Source organism: Tenrec ecaudatus, chromosome X, assembly GCF_050624435.1.
Source record: "Tenrec ecaudatus isolate mTenEca1 chromosome X, mTenEca1.hap1, whole genome shotgun sequence".
Lineage (NCBI taxonomy): Eukaryota > Metazoa > Chordata > Mammalia > Afrosoricida > Tenrecidae > Tenrec > Tenrec ecaudatus.
This window is the reverse complement of record NC_134548.1, coordinates 28,677,482-28,695,499: the sequence shown is the minus strand read 5'-3', so window position 1 is coordinate 28,695,499 and position 18,018 is coordinate 28,677,482. Positions and strand designations below refer to the sequence as shown.

The window sequence follows — 18,018 nt, the reverse complement described above, 5'->3', positions numbered from 1 at the left end:
AATCAGATCATAGACAATGAGGACTCTGTGAGGGCATGGCCTTCTCCTAAGAATTCTGGGAAATCCTGAACTTTCTTCCTTGGAGGTGGAAGACACTTCTCTCTCTGCTCACTTCCTGTGAGACATCCCTGAAGAGAAGCCACATGGACCTACCCTGATGCAGCCCTGGGTGCTGGAGAAGCCACGCCGAGACCCCTGCCAGTGCTGAGATACTTACAGCACCACTGGATCCAAACACTTTCTACCCGCTGGCCTACGATCATCCTGCATTTGGCATCATTGCATGTGTTTCATGAGTCTGAAGAGGACTGTATAGACTGGTATCAGACATATGAGCTAATATCAAACTTGTGGGCCTGGAGTGGACCGGATGGGGATGAATTCTTAATGTACAATTACCCTTTATACAAAATTATCTTTTATGCACAAATGAGTCTCTATGGATTTGTTTCTCTAGTTTACCTGGACTAACACATCCAGGCACACATCTCTCCTGAAAGCATGTCCAAAGTAGGTAAGAGGAAATCCCTCCATGCTCACTTCCAAGGAACATTCTGGCTGCACTTCTTTCATCCCGAATTTGTTTTTTTCCTTTTGCAGGTCATGGTACTTTCAATGTTCTTGACCAGCATCATGACTCAAGTAGTGGAATGGGGGTACTAAAGAGTGCTGTGGAGGCATGTTTCAGACACACGGTAACATTTGAGCTATACTTAAAGAAAGAGGAAGACTCAGTCCTGTGACAATATGGAGAAAATATGACACAGCACGGGTTGAGCGGCTACAGGCAGGATTATTTGGGGAACAGTGAAAATGTTAGTGGTACTGAGGCTTGCAAAAAAAGCAGAGGCTGGAGATCTTACATGGAAAACAAAACAGATGTCTAAAACATACCAAAACTATAGGATAAATTTATTATTCCTTTTATCATGATGGATTGTGTGAACCACTACTTGCTTACTTGGAAACACAGTTCTGATAAGGTCCCACCATTGCATGTACATTTAATAACCTATGTATGCAGAAATTTCCTATTCTTGTCACATATGAGATCATTTCTTTCTTTCTGGTTAAAGAAACACTTGAACACACTTAGAAATATTTGTGTATTTTGCACTAAGGAATTTCTACTAAGATCCTGCACTTTCCATAATATTTACATTGAGAGTAATTTGACAATGATATATAGAAAAACTAGCAATAAAGCTAGCTATAAAAACAATCACCTTTGTTGCTTTACTGAGGGATATAATTCAGGTTCTAAGAATGGCACTTTCATTTGACCACAGGCAAATGGAACTGTTCAAGTGTCACATTATTTAAAGCAAAGTTAAGCATAAATATATCTTGTCAATAGACCTGTTATTAATATCTAAAATGCATCTTAATACATGCCATTGTTAATTCTAGGGCATGTAGGTTCTTATTCATCCACAATTGTATACACAATCTTAATAAACACTCCTTAATAACTTGTTTGTCCTTTTAAATATCACAGGGAAGAATAGCTAGAGCAAGCTAGCAGTGTTCATGACAATCAGTTCAACAAAACGTTTACTTAAATATCTTTTAAAAATGATTATGCTTCCTTTCACCATGAAGAAAATCAAATGTTTTTTTGGAGAAAAGCAATTTTGAAAAGCATATAGACCTGGGTAGCATTTGGAGGAAGAGAATTCTAGTCTCAATTCTAAGAAATCGTCTCAGACATGTCACTTTACCACTTCGAATGCAGTTTCCAGTTCCCATGAGATTGTCTTTAACCGGCTCTTACTGGTTAATGACTTAGAATCCTAGTCTTTCTAAGAAGTAGGCTAGATGTGCTTACTGCTATAAATTAAAATATATCCCTCAGAAAATTATACTGAAATTTTAACAGCTGAGCTGCAAATGTTGAAATCGGACTTCTTTATGCTAATGAAGTCTTGCTGGATAAACACAGTCCTAAATCTAATCTCTTCTGAGTGGTACTTTAATTTAAAGAGCAGAATAGCCACCGACACATAAGGGAGAAGACAGATACCACGTGAAAATATATCTGCAGGCAGCTAGGATAGCCAAGCGAGGCTTTCACGGGAGGCAGAGACAAAGAGCTTCCCTTAGAGCCCAAACACACAGAGAGATCTTGCGGACACCTTGAGTTTGGAGCCCTAACCTACAAAACAGTAACACAGTACATTCTTGTCCTTTCAAAAGCCACACACTTGTCCATTTGTTGTTGTTACGGCAATACTACCTAACTAGGACGCCTACTGAGGATGATCATTACAATGCAGGGAAACCAAACAAACCACTGGAAATATTTTCATTTGAAATGTAAAATAGATCTCTTTATTTTAAAATGCATACACCTTGAAAAATCTACTTCCTTACATATTGGGAGCAAAAGATCAACAAATTTCCAGGTTTATTGGAAAGAAATCCTGACTGTAGATAGACATATATTTTCCACCAATGCATTAAAATGATAAAGGAGTAAAGAAGAATAAAGGATGATTTTGAATTTCTATAGAGAAGTCTATTAAACAGCTAAATTATAAACTAAATTACTGTATATTTATATATGTTCACCATAGGTCTATAATATGAACTAGAGATTGAACCTGTGCTAACTTTTCAATGATATCATATATCGCAGGCTTCACTTGTTTACAGAATCTGATATTCATGAGAGCTCTTTCTTTGTTTAAATATATTTTATTTCACTTAGATTAATTATTATTCACCAAATGAATTCTATGAAGAAGTATGGTGTGATCAAACTGAAAAATATTAACACGTAAAGATTCAAAAGAAAACTTGATACAAACTGCCTACAAATTAGATTGCCATGAAACTATAAAGAAAAGACCCTAAGTGAATTGATTAACCAATAATAACCTCTTTAATTTAAAATATTTAATTTAGAAGAAAAATTAGTAAATATTATTTAAAAGATTTTCCACATATGCATTATATGGTTCTCTGAGGTAAAATAATTACCTTTCCTTATATGTGTTTGATGAATATGTCCATTCAGAAATCATTGAGAAGACTCTCACAATAAAACCTATGAAGAATGTATTTATTTCCTAATGTTGACCCCCCTTCTCATAGAAACACTTTTAAAAAGGTGTATTATAAAATAAAAGATTTATAATTATGAATACAATATTCTTGACAAAACGATGCATACTTAGAACAATTAAATATTTTGTAAATTGGTTTCATACATGTTACCTCATTTGATTCTCATGAATAAGTAAGGCATCAATTATCATTGTTAGTTTATACAAGAGAAATTGGATAGTCTGAAAAGTATGGCGACACAATCTAGGCCATGTGGTTATCGGGTTGTAGATGTTCCTTACAGCTGGCTTTTTAAATCTTGCCGACCAATCTCTTCTCATATAATGATTTGAGTATTGCTTAAATTATATTATTTTAAAGCTCCTGAGGTTTTATATATATGTGTCTCTATTAGATTCCTGGAATAATAATACACTAAAGAGAAAAGTATTTATTTTTCTATTTGGAATGAGACAGGAAGACAGAAATCGTTTTCACACATTCCATATCATCACTCTAGAAAATTGCTTCCAAGAATGATATCACTACAAAATATAAGCATAATTTTCAGAAATTGTAAACTCATTATTTCAAGTACTTTCAAAAGCTTACATTTCTATAATTCCCTGAGCATATTCCCTTCCACCTTTGAAATGCATTTCAGTGTAAGATGATTTAAAAGCTAGGAGAGAAAAAAACCATCTATAAGAATCCACTGAACCAAATATGGTTAAATTCTCCTTTCATTGCATAGATTAAAAAAAAACAATATGTATCATAACATCTAAACTTAAACATGGTACTTGAATTACTTGCAAATGTAATATTTAAGTGAGTCATTACCTGTCACTGTTAATTCTGTAGTTCTTCTCACAACGAAGCCTCCGTATTTTAACTCACAGGTATAATTTCCGATGTCATCTTCTCTGACTTCTCTTATAAGCAGGGTATCTCTTTTGAAAACAATACTTGGCCTCCATGCTTTGGTCCTACACTCCTGCATGAAAAACATTAGAGCTTGGTAGTGCCTCTCATAACTGAAACACAGGGAAAATTATCGTCCTTACCTACATCAAATGACACTAAGCACATATTTTTAAAGGAATAATGAGTTTTAGATGTATACTAAACTTTTTCATTTTGTATTCAAATTTCTAAGAAGCTAGGCATCTGCATAATTTCTATTTGAACAGAGATTTTGAGCACAATTCAATATATTCACTTCTGTGAGTAAAAAAATCAAAGCAAGTTTACTGACATTGAGTATTTCTGACTCATATTAATCCTAGAAGACAGAGTAGAGCATCTCTTTTAGGTTCCTGAGACTATACATCTTCACAAGGACAGCCCCATCTTTCTCATGGGAAGTCCTAGTGGGTTTGAACCACTGACCTTACAGTTAGCCCACGACACCACGAGGGTTCCTTACGTCTCTGATTAGGGTTTCTAAAACAGTTAGGTATTTTTTAATTACATGTAAGAAAAACGATATCATTTTTAGAAGCAAATACTTTACTCACATTTTATGATTTAGAAATTAACCATGTTTGCTTCCAATACCATGAAAAACAAAACATTTCAGTACAGAGTGGAAAAAAGGAGTTATTTCTACAGAGGATAATGCTTTTATTTCAATATTTGAAATATGTTAATACTGCCTTTAGAAAAAAATCAATTTCCCCGTAGCATTTTCATTTTGTAGTCTATTTTAAAAGCCAACATTGATATTCAAGGCTTCACGATCCTTTAAATATCTACTTTCATTGTTGTTGATGGGCCTCCCAAATTATGGTTTTTTGGGTTATAATGATGTTGGCTCAGGAGATTTCTGTTTTTGCCAAAACAGAAGTCCATTTCCACTAGCCAGATTTCAGATCAATAGAATCAGTATAAAAAAGTGCTTTAAATCCTTTGACACTTTTCATAGGTAAGTTATTTCTAGAAAATGTTATTGCCAAATAAAATTTTTGTGCACAGCCTTTTTTTATTATGTGACTCAATGCCTTTGTGAAACTGCGGGAGAGAGTAATTATCTAGTTATTTTGGACCAAAATATACATTTATACATGCATATGTTAGATGCATAATTACTTTTTAAATGACTCAGATATTGACATTTTGAAGATTATATGTATTTATATATTTGTTGTCCTGTGCTATTTAGATTAAATAAAGACTCATAATAAATAATTACTAAATAACATAATATTTCACTTGCATTAGGCTAGCTTGAAAACACTATGCTTTAGCGATGTAGAATAGATATTTAGCTATTAGGTTAATCTTTAAATATTTCTACTTTAAGAAGTTGCCTTTAAATGTCAGCCATGAAGGTAAGTAAAGAATATGGTTACAAATATTAGAAACTATGATGAAACAAAGATATCAATTTGTGAAGCTCTTATTTCGTGATATCCTCTCCCTCGATCTAGATACTTCTGAAAGTGATGTTTCCATCTCCCCAACCATCACCTGAATAATTGTGTATTCTTTCATTTGCACTAGGTTACAAAGGTCACTTTGGGACCCCAGAAGGACTACAACCATGTCCTTGTCAGTGTTCTTGGAATTTGGGTACAAAAGGAAATATGAAGGGGAACTAGAAAGGCTGTGTGATGGATGAGTTGAGATTTCTCAACAAAATTCTCATTGAAGAGCCCTTGTTACCCTCAAAAGATGACTTAGTGTGCTGTTGTGATGAAAAAACTATCTTCAGTACAACTTTTAAGACATTGCTCTAATCAGTGCACTTGTCAATTTTCTTAAAATTTCTTCCTAATAAGGCTCTGTGGATATCCTGTGTCCTTTGAGAAAAAGATATCAAAATTGCCCTTTGGGTATCTCCCCTGCCACTAAAAAAAAGAGAGAGAGAAAGAAAGGAGGCAGTTGATATATGTTTCTGAGCTGACTTCTGCTTTGAATTTAACTGCCCTGGCAGATCTCTGAGAAACCACTGCTTTGATTGGGCCAGTCCCCTTTGAAGGCATCCTGTGGAGACTAAAAAGATCCCTGGTGGCATAGTGGTTACACATTGAGCCGCTCACTGTAATGGCAGCACTTCAAACCCATGCTCCGTGGGAGAAAGACAGAGGCATTCTCTTCCCATAAACACCTACAACTGCAGAAACAGAACCAACTGCACAGGGGCAGTTCGAACCTGCCTTACCGTGTCATTATGAATTGACATTGACTCTATAGCAGTGAGCTTGGTAGTAGATTTTATTGAGATCAAGACAAGTGCGTTATCAAGAGAACTTGTCTGCAGCCACCAGCAGATCACAGAGACATGCTTAAATATATTTTGTTTGGAATAAATCATATATATGTTGGGGGTGGGTATATATATATATATATATATATATATATATATATATATATATATATAACTTAGCAACAATGTTTTTGACTTACCCTCATATTTAAAATCTAGAAAGTTAGGTTAATGCTGAAAACAAACATCTGAAAATTTGAAAGACTTTTAAATTCTACATATACTATATTCTCGCCCATTAGTCCACCATTGCTTATCTTAAGGTCAATAGGATAGTGGTGATGGTAGAAACAACTAAATGTCCAATGGATAGCTAGTCATGTTCTTAAATTTAGGGTGAGAGATTCTGTGTGTGTGCGGTTTTTCATCTCAGACATATTAAAATTATTGCAAAAATGAGAAATGGCATACAAGTCTTAAGATCAACTTATCAACAAACAACTAAAGAATTGTCTCTCTAGGTGATGAATGTCCACATATGGGTACTAGAAAAATATCTTTGTTCACATGTGATTACTAGAAACATATCTTTGCTCTTTGAGACCTTGGGTCAAATTCCCTTCACATCTCTTTCCTTTGAAGCAGCTACTAAGGTCTGCTCAGAGAATCCAGAGGGGGGAGAAAGAAAGAAACAAAAAAACATTAAAAAACCATGGAAACAACTTCTCTGTCCCCAGTACAGGAAGAGAAACCAGTGCAGTTAATATTTGAATGATGTTTCTTATTTCTTGGATAAAAGAACAACAACAAACAAGAGAAAGAGAGGAAAATCTTTTAATCTTTTCCTTGATAGTCTGAACTTGCCATTGCTCATTACCAAAAATCCAAATTAAATGCTAGAGAAGGGCATGCCGCTTTTTTGAAAAAATGCCCAAACAAAAACTTCTTAAGACTTTGTTTCTTGTTTCATTACTAACAGGGTTTCCACCCATGAGCAATCCACCAGGGAAGGCTCACACTCTGTAGTCTGGCATCTAGCTATGCTGTGACCCAGCTGCCTAAAGGGCTGCTTCCAATGAGCAGGACAAAGCAATTTTAAACCAGTCCTCTTTAAACCATGGATAAAATCTTCTGCAGAGATGGTCATAGCATCAACATAGCAACAGTCCGTGTGTTCGTGTGTGCATACTTTATATTTTTGAGTACTGTCAATAACAAAAGGTTTCTCTATTTTACCACATCAATAAACTGAAGATCATTTCAAATATAAAATTTCAGTAAAAGACTTTGATGTGATAAGAAGAGCAGGGGGATTGTACCCTTGTCTTCAAGTTTAAATATTTCTGGGGATTTGTGAAAAAGGTTATTGTAACACTATTCCTATACTACTATAAAATTTAACCAGATATTAATTCTTTAGAATGTGTGCCTATACTGAAATGGATTATAGCATGGGCAAAGTTGCATATGGGAAACTGAAACCTCCAATAAGAACTACTCTACCATTTGTCAAAGAGATAAATCCATTTTGCCCTCTCTGTGTGGGTGCATTTTGTATTGCTAACATGAATACCTATGAAGTGGATGCTTAATTGTGTTTTAGCTCTAGAAGTATCCATCCAGACTATAATAGACTTAGAAGAACTGTAAATATAAACAGACTATAAGCACACAGCTTTTTATAATGTACTCCCAACACACGCATTGATTGAAATGTATCAAAGTCACAGGCTAAGAGACTTTAATTACCCCACAACTGGTTACATTAGTATATGAAGGAAAATTTTTCTCTAGATCATGTTCATTTAAAAGCTGTATCCAATTTTTCCCAGAATGATATGCCCATCCCTTTATTCACAGGCAATAAAACCCTCTTCCCAATTCATACCTTGTACCAAAGGATTTCAGGTTCTCTGGTTGGTAGTAAAAAATCCTCAATGTCACGACACGAAATTTCCTTGCTTTTGCTAAGTTCAGCTTTTTCAAAGTATTTCATCTTTGAATTATAGCAGAGTCCAGTGTCATTTTCACCGACTGTCAGCGAGATGGATACTTTCATACAATAAGTGGAGTTTCTGTAACAAAGCAGAAAACATATGGTGGCCTGGTGAGAACTCGAAGTCAGCGCTGCTCAGGCAGCGTGTTTCATTCATGTCAGAGAAACAAAGAGGAAAAGCTCCGTTTGGCTTATTCCACAGGGCTCTCTCGTCACCCAGTTACACAATGCTTGACCCAGCGAAACCAACTCTACATGCTTTTTAATTTGCTGGCAGGGAAACTGTGTGCATTGTCTACAGGTGTGACTTGAAAACACAGGTTTAGTGTAGATTTTGGTATGTTGAAAAAGACAAGCAATAAAGGAAGATGTACAAGAGAAAGGGAACAAAGCCAGGATTTCTATTAGGATTGGCAAGCTGAACACCCAAGAACAGAAGGGCTCCAGACTCCTTGGAGACCAAACCCTCAGGAGTGCTAAGGCAGCTTTATCTTTCTCCTATGGGGAGCTGGTGGATTTGAACAACAGATCCTGTATTTAGGAGTCCAACACTCATCTCACAACTCCAGCAGGACTCTCTGATAAACTTAAAAGAGAAGTAAAATATAATCGAACCATTATGCATAAAAGAAGGGCAGGAATAGTCCCTACTCAACTCACAGCACCAACTGTTTTGTAAGTAGAGAGACCATTAACAAGCCTGGGTAGATGATCACAAAAAAAAAAAAATTACCTCACTGCCATTGAGTCCATGCTGACTCCTGGCGACCCTAAAGGGCAAGGCAAAAGAGCCCCTGTGGGTTTCCAATACCTTGACTGTGTGTGAGAGTAGAAAAGTCATCATTCTCCTGTGGAATAGCAAGTGGCTTTGAACAGCTGACTTTGGGGATCATAGCCCAATGCCTAACCTCTATACCACCAAGGTTCCTCATGGAATGGTACTTAGTCATGGAAACAAGAATGGAAAAGCCACTATCTTTACCCTTATTCATACACTTGTCAGAACCTGGAGGCCAGATTGTCAAACTGCTGGGGCATTCTACTGTATTACAGAAGGAAAACTTCATCTTGACAGGCAGATTTGATAGAATCAGGTCATTAAATCAGCAGCTCATTTTTCTCCATGCTGGTTCCCAAATTAAGTTTACTACTTAGAATAAAGGACAATCAAAATTATGTTCAGCGAACCTTTTGGAAGTGTTGGGACCATTAGGAGTTTCTGTACCAGTTGCACTATTTCTTTTTGTCTCTGGACACTTAACGAGTGCCCACACTTTGTCAGGCACAGAGACAGACACGGAAAATTCAGAGAACCAACAGACTTAGCCAAGAACTCCACATTTTTAAGGGCCCATGTGTGTGTGTGTATGTAGTTGACCATAAAAGTCCTGGCTTTGAATTTACTGCACACTAACCCTGCAACTCCAGGCAACTTCTTTCACCCTATTGAGTCTCCGGTACAGTGCAGGAACAACTATTATATAAGATATGGAAAAGGCATAGGCTTAGCCCATCCGAGATTCTCAGAGATGGGGCTTGGTTCCGCTTCTGCATCTACACCTGTGAACTGCATTTTCCAAGTCTTCATTATTCAGCCAATATGTTTGACATTTAAGCAACTTCTCTGTTAAGATGATTAATTTGGATTAATGTTCATATGACTGCATGAGATTGGTCAGGAAATAACTAGGCTATCCATTTGGCTTTATATTGATAAGAAAAAATAGTTCTACACAATTGGCTTATATTTTTAACTAAATATATATACCTTCAGCTTTGTATAATAATTAATCTAGTAAGTAGATCTAATGTACGTAAGAGAAGAAACCATTAGTCATTAAATAAAGACAAGCAGAACATGTGTTTGAAAAACACTTGATGGAATGGTATTTAGACAGGCTAGTAGGGCTGGCTGGCCCCTTCTTGTGGCTTTGATCCAATTTTCTGTTTGGTTTTATTGAAAAAGATGACCAACATCCTAACACTCAACCATGTTATATTCAATAAACAAACAAGCTCTAGTATTCTCTGTTTTTAACATTGGGAAGCCTCTCTGTGTCGACACTGAGACAGGTTGGCAGGGCTGGCAGCCCTCCCCTTTGAAAGATCTGTGCCAGTTCAATCAGCTCAGAAGGAGCTCAACCTCTACCTAGACAAAGGATGGCATTTATTATAGACAGTGTGGCACTCATGGTGTATTTCTGGACAATCAGCTTGAAGGACATCAGCTGCTGTCTCTGCAAATGGTAATGCTTACGGTGTGCATTGTGACATTCAAAGTCGAATGTTAGAATGACTTCAAGACAATTGAGTCAATTCAGTAGCTGAACATGTACAGCAACCGCCACCTCACCAACATGACTTTCAAAGACCAAGTATCGAACCTAATTGTGTAGGTGTGACGTCCCACAATCACTGTTGCTCACCAGTGTCAGAACCCCTTGTGGCATAATTCTTCTTATAGTTACTGTTGTTAGCAAAGCCCTGCTTAAATGGACTATTTTCCAGGGAATCTATACTTATCCAGTGAAATAAACATAGTGTTTCTCTCTCTCTCTCTCTCTCTCTCTCTCTCTCTCTCTCTCTCTCTCTCTCTCTCTCTCTCTCTCTCTTCTCTCTCTGTCTCTCTCTCTCTCTCTCTCTGTCTCTCTCTCTCTCTCTCTCTCTCTCTCACACACACACACACACACAGACACACGCATAACTGTATAAACCTTAGTAATGCCTTTGTTTCAGAGTTATAAGGAATGAACTTTGCATAGGCCTTTCCTATCCCAGTTGCACATCCTCTTCCAAATAATATTTTGCTGTTTTGGAAAACCTTTGTCATGACTGATTATTTTTTGTTTCTTCTTATCACTTGTAGTTTGTCTGTAGATTAGAATGCCCCGTCACAATCCTGCATACTCCTAAAGGCCAGGAAAAAGGATAGGCAGGAAGCAGTTGAACCTCATTTGCCAAGTATTGAAAAGAGATGTAGCATCAAAGAAGATTACAATAAGTCTTGATAAGAAACAAGAAATGGTGAAACGTGGGTTGTTGTAAAGGACTAGGAACAAGAAAGGCTATTTCAGGGAACACTGTGTACAAAGATGTAAAAGCATGAAACAACTGGTACTTTCAAGCAATTGGAAATAATTGGAAGTATAAGGTAGCTATAAAGAAAGAAAAGGAACTCAGACTAGAGAGGTGAGTTTGAGTCAGACTAAAATTGTGTAATCCACTTCAACGGGTTTAAACTTTATCTTGGAGAATAATGGTATTTGGATTTTTGGGGTGTGTTTATGTGTTGATTGTAGAGAGGGAGATCAATTGGATTAGAAGGAGGACCAAATGTGTTGAGAGGAATTTGAAAGCAACTGCATTTATGTAGGAAAGAGATTCCATGGAGAAAGCGCTCCTTGAGATGGAGAAGAGGGAGCATTTTAAAATATTTAAGGGCATAGAATCAATATGGCAGTGAAAGAAAGATCATAAGGAATTTTCCACAGATGAGTATTTAAAAAGTGAGGTCAATCTTTCAGCATGAAGAATAATGAATGAAAAAGGAACAAGTTTGTGAGAAAAAAGGGAGTGGGTTAAAATGTAACTCGAGTTTGAGCTTCATCTAGCTGTGCGATATCAAAGAGAAGCAAAATAATTGCCATGGGTGGCCAGCGATATTGTTGATGCACGATTTATTTTACTCCAGTGTCGGCTAGTATATGCCTTTCCCAGGCTCATTATTGAATTCCCCCCCCAACCCCACCCCCCAAAACCAGGATTTTCTAAGTGAAATTGTTGCTTGCCTTAGGACACAATCAAAGGGGTCTTAGGAAAATATTATGGGGTGCTTTTTTAACTTGCCCTTGCAGATCTAAAAATAAGTCTGTCTGAGATTTAATATGGAGCACTGGTGGTGTAGAGGTTACGCACTGGGCTGCTACCTACAAGGTCAGCGGTTCTAAATCACCAGTTACTCCTTGGGAGAAAGAGAGGCTTCTCTCCTCAGGTAAACAATTGCAGTCTCAGAAAGCCACAGGGGTAATTCTACCCTGCCCTAGAGGGTTGCAAAGAATTGGCCTGACTCGAGGGCAGTGGTTTTGGTTGGTATTGGACATAGGAAACAAAGAAAAAAAAGAAAGAGAGAGAGATAAAGAAAGAAATACAATTGCAGCTAAGCCTGACCCGTAATGGCCCCCTGTGTTGTATGGTAGCACCCCTCTCCATAAGATTTTCAGGGATGTGAACTTTTGGAAGCAAATCACCAGACCTTCCTTCTGAGCTGTCCCAGTTGGGTTTGAACCACCAAGCTTTCACTTAGTAGCCACATACTGAACCATGGCACCACCATGGAGTCCTTCTACCATAAAGAGAAGTGGTAAAACAAAATCATCCGTGTCATGGGGAGAATGAAAGTTTGTTTTTTTGCTTTCACAATTAGAATTCACTGTTGTTTTTTTCCCAGAAAAATATCTATGTTACTATCTATCTTAAGACATATGTCAAGAAAATATTTCAGTGTTGGAAAAATAGTGATATTTGTATGATGCTTTAGAATTCTTAAAGAACAGAGACCTGTCTAGGAAGTAAGTAGGTAAATTCTAATTTTAAATCTTGCACATAAGTATTTCAAATCCAAAGGTCCTAGTTTTTCTTTCTCCTCAAACTATTGATTACTTTTTTGGCCTGAGGATATGGCATGGGAGGCATGCCTGACCTCCTCTGGCTACACAAAGGAAGAGAATCCAAGGACACATCTGCCTGAGGATGATGCCCATGAGATAGGTCAGACAGACCTCCAACTTCCTTTACCCTATTCTGCCAGCAACCTTCTCGCCAATGACACGCTACTGTATGCTGCTGGGTTTGATAACCTGTTACAGTTTCCACATAGAACTCACAGAGAATATTCACAATTATGGAGCTTATTAAAGAAGATATATCAGGTTATAAATCAGGATCTAAACACATTAATAGTATAGTCTGGCATGGCTCTTGCACCTTTGGCCTGTCTCTTCCCTGCTCAAGGAAGCATTACAAATCTTCTTTATTGATGACATACCTCCATCTTCTGCAAGTCAGACTCCTGCCCAAAATCACTCAGTGGCTCTGTCTCATGGTGTCAGCATGGCTCCTCTGCTGTGTCTCATGGTCTCAGTGTTGGGGCCTTTGCTGTTTTTCCTGACATGTTAATCAGGGATCTCCCACTTACTCTACTGGTGACTTGTTTTTCTTAAGGGATGCTTCCATCTCTGCTTCTATGATGGCCCACGCTTATACTCAGTATAATAGGAAAAAATGACCACTCCTGGAATTATAGTCTTCTGTACTTTATTTGTGCAGAAGAGCTGACGGAGTGAGAATTAGAAAGCCTACAGATTCAGGAACTATCCCATGGAATTGCACTTCATCCCACTGCTCTATCCCACAACCCTGCATTTAATAGGTGACACATTTTGGGTTTGTTTGGTTTGGTTTGTGTTGTTGTTGTTATATCTCTGTGGTTTTAAAGAAACAGGGCCCAGTTAAGATCAATAATCCCAAAGGTGAACATTGCAGATTTCAGTTCAATTGCTCCTATTTTAGAAAACTAGTTTACTTGTCTTCTTCAACTTCCATTCTATTCTATAAGGAGAACATAGAAAATTGTAAACACCCTGTACAGGTTTTGTGGGAATTATATTTGTTAAAATGCATAAGGAACTTAGAACAGCACCTGCCAGAACTAACTCATTTTAGGTAACTAATTAGTATTATGTCCCTTGTCCATAGTTCCATTGTGTTTCCATTTTGTCGTATGACCTATGTACCTATGTGTATTCAGAAGGTGGGTTAGAAAATCTCACCATGGTGACATCTTTAGTTCACTGCTGTTTTAATTGGTGTGAAATAGAAGCGTGGTCACAGGTCTTCATGATTTTCAGGAGGGTTATTGGAGTGATCTGGGGAAGAATGACTAGGTTTGAGGCATCCTCTGGACTCTCCACCCCAGTTCCTCTGTGCTTTCTCTTGTAAATGCAACTTGTCCTCTCTCTACAAAAGCAGCTGACAACTCATCTGCAGAAACAGACTCCAGCTGAGCACCCCAGGCAGCCTTGTTTTCCTGACTTTTAGTCCTTAGCTCTGTGAGGTGACTGCTGATTTCAATGGTCTGGAAATGTCTGGAATTCCAGATTCCCCAGGATCACCAGTATTTTCAAATTGTTTTCCATATTTTAACACTTGTTTCCTGTTTCTGTGCATCAGGAGGCGATTGAAAATGCTAAAAATAAAGTCATATGCAAAGAATGCTGTAGCCCTCTTTACTAAGAAGAGCTAACAGGAAGCAAGAGACTTGGGACACATTAGTAAACATCTGATCCCCTCAGAGGGGACTTAGGCACTCTCAAAGGGAAGAGGGCAATCTGCCATCATCCAATGTCTGAGACTACAGTGGGGTGGCTCCTAGTAATCAAGGAAATGACACAGAGTGGGGGAAGGAGAAAGCTTCTCCAGGGCTTACAATAAAATCATCCGCACATATTTACTTGGCTTCTTTAGTTTTCAACAGATGGGCTGATGTCTTGGCAAATGTTACAGCGTGACTGTGGGTGCTAATGTTGATAAAATGTAAATGGTTGGTGAAACAAGACATAGATGTGTGTGTAAAAAAAGTAATAAGGGTTGTTGATAACCAAGCGTCCACATTGACTTGGTCTTTCCAGTGGTAAAGAAGAAAATATTGGAGTGCAATGAATTACTGAATATGGCCCCTTTAAATCATTTGTCCTCTTGTAGTGCTGGAGAGGATATTAGGCCCAGAAGGTGTTTTGACTAATGCCAACAGGTGCCTGGGAACCGTGTGGAGGTGTCTCACTGCCATCCAGGCACCTCAGACCTATAGTGACCGCAAAAGTGAGAGCTCCTCCTCTGTGCACTTCTGAGACTATACATGTTTAAAGGATGAGAAGCCTCATCTTTCTCCCGCAGAGAGCTGATGGTTTCCAATTAGTGACCCATGCCACTACCAGGGTTCCTTATGTGGAGGTAGAATCATGCAAATAAGGTCTCTAGAACCCGACGGTGGAGATGAATTCATTTTGCCATTCAGAAATACTGAAAATGAGCCACCCTAGAGGCAGGAAGGGGGCCTTGCCCCCACCAGGAAGAAGAGCTGGGAATGGAGCATGCCCTGGAAACATAGGAGCCCTGGATTTACCTCATCCTAGACCCAGGAGGGAGGGAGGAAGCAAGGGGGAGAGAGACAGAGAGGGAGATATTTTATCACCTGAGACAGCAAGAAAGAGCTTCAGAGAAATGGAGACAGCAAAAACAAGAGCCCAGTGCAAGACAGTGCAGTGAGCTCTCTGATCCATCACACATGGTAACTATTGTCTGTAGGCTGACCCATGAAGCAAGAGAGCTGAGTATCTTTGAGCAGGGCAGTTCCTGGTGGAGTGAGTTGTCTCCAAACCCTTGTCAACAGAACTAGGCTGGCACACTGCAAGAGCAAAACAGCTAGCTTACTTCCTTTAGGCAGAGGCTTACTGGTAGACTAAGAATTGTGAAACACTAGCCCCGCTACAGCAGAGGCCGGCAGCTCCAAGAGGCCCTAGCAGCCTAAGAGACCATGGTCCTAGGACCTAGAGGGTCGCTATAAGTCAGGATTGACTTGATAGCAGCAAGTTTGCTTTGGGTCTGAATTACACGAAACAGCCTAGATACAGAGCAAGGAAGCACAAATTGCAAGGTGGAGTATAGAGGATTGTGGGTAGACATCTCATAAAGATCACCAAGAAACAAGGATCTTCCTTCACAGTTTACAAAGATATATCATCCACTTTTGACCAGAGCCATGAATCCCTTAATTCAGAAATCTCGCTTCCTAAAGTGTGAGAAAAATAAAGATATGTTCTGCATAGCTGCGCATTTATGGCATTTCAATTACAATAGCACTAGGAAATACACACACATACAAACTCACACACACTCTCTCTTTTTTATCTATCATCTATCTATCTATCTATCTATCTATCTATCTATCTATCTACCTATCTATCATTTTGTCTAAAGCAATTGAGGGTTATTCATCATTAGCGCTTAGTTTAATAATGTTTTACACTCTAAAATGGATGAGGTCTTCTGGAGAATGTAAGAATATTATTTAACTTAGATTTGTTTGGAAATGCAAGTCTGGAACAGCCACCTCACAGGTGGAAGGAAGGAAGGAACAAAAACAAACAAACAAAATAACTGAAATAGAGCAATCCAACATGTCTTACAGAAATGTCATGACTTTTTAAAAAGCTTTTATATATATATATATATGAAAATATGCCAACCTGAAAATAAGGCTTCATATCCATACAATAGTACATTTAAAAGTGTGTCCACGCATGTATACATACTTACAAACATGTACATGTATACAAATTGACACAAATGACAGGTTTTCAAAAGCTTATGAAAATGGAATTAGGGGCCAAAGCCGTTTATCCATAACCTTTTTAAAGCCCCTTCATATATGTGTGTGAATTGTTTGGCTTGCTACTTAAAGGATTTCCTGGGGTGCAACCTTATAAGGGCAAAACCACAATCAACTCACATCCAATGCAAATATTGGGAAACATGTGAACACAATCAGGGAAAACATATATCACACAGAAATGAAAATGAAAATAATGACATTAAGTGAATATTCTGGAAGTCAGGTATCTCAGCAGTTGGCTACTTTGAAATGGATGGCGTTTCTCAATTGACCTACATGTAAACCCTCAGAGACTACTTAAGCATTTGTTTTTTTATTAATGGTTAGATGGTGGCACAACTGTGGGGCAACATACAGCAGTTTGAGTACATCAGATAGGAACTAAGACATAAGACTACATAAAATTTTGTATATACCTGGTTACCACCAAATGAACCCAATAGCCGTTTAGTCCATTCCAGTTCCTAGCAGCCCTTGAGAGCTGCTCCACAGGGTTTCCAAGGCTGCAAATCATTTTGGGAGAAGACAGCCTCATCTTCCTTGCACAAAGTGGCTGGAGGGAGTCTATGGTCAACCTTCCAGGTAGCAGCCAATTCTTACTTAACCCATTGTGCCACCAGCACTCCTTACCTACCTAATTAGCTGATAAAATGCAAGGCAGGCTATGGGATCTCAGCGAAGCAGAGTTTCAGGAATTCTCCAGTGGCATCCCTGTGTGTTCACTGTCTCTTTCTTACTCTAACAGGAAGTACAGTAACATGACTGCTAACTGTGTTCTCTAAGAATGTCACCTGCATGGTATGTTACTCCTCAGGTCCCTAAGGGTAATAATAACACTTTCATAAAGTTTGACAACAGTTTATCCTTTACTGAAGTACGCCGAAAGAAAGCAATTCGGTCTATGCTTTCAAAGGCTATGTTGCTCTATATGTCTGTTTTCTGGGGTTGACACTACTATTTGTTGATCATTTTTCCAGTCATAAATTTTCCTTCATAACAAAACAAACGCACAGAATATTTTAGAAGTGTCACAAAAGTTTGAGTCTTGAAAAGTAACCCTGAAAGTTCAGTTTACCGTGGACCAGAACAGAACTGAACTATGCAGAAGGTAGTTTCTTTAGCATGCATTTGACCATGGTGTCTATTCATTAGTTATGAACATAAAGCATCAGTAATAAAAAAAATCAAGGGTAAATTGTTCAGGGGCATTCATAGAATCAATTCATTTGAGTTGTAAGCCTTAAATATACTCAACTTGTAGCTTTTATTTCTACTCTTAAAGCCTCCCAATTCTGTTCTGGTTTGTCAATATTT

The 18,018-nt window shown here is 38.1% G+C and overlaps 1 protein-coding gene across 1 annotated transcript in view; it reads right to left on the bottom strand.

The window, feature by feature from the left end:
• The window catches only part of IL1RAPL1 (interleukin 1 receptor accessory protein like 1), a 756,675-nt gene that overhangs the window by 627,939 nt on the left and 110,718 nt on the right, over nt 1–18,018 (bottom strand). The window contains exons 3-4 of the mRNA XM_075538327.1: nt 8,148–8,334; nt 3,892–4,045 (exon numbers count right to left, since the gene is read on the bottom strand). Coding sequence (XP_075394442.1) covers nt 3,892–4,045; nt 8,148–8,334 — 341 coding nt within the window. The remainder of the gene's footprint in view (nt 1–3,891; nt 4,046–8,147; nt 8,335–18,018) is intronic.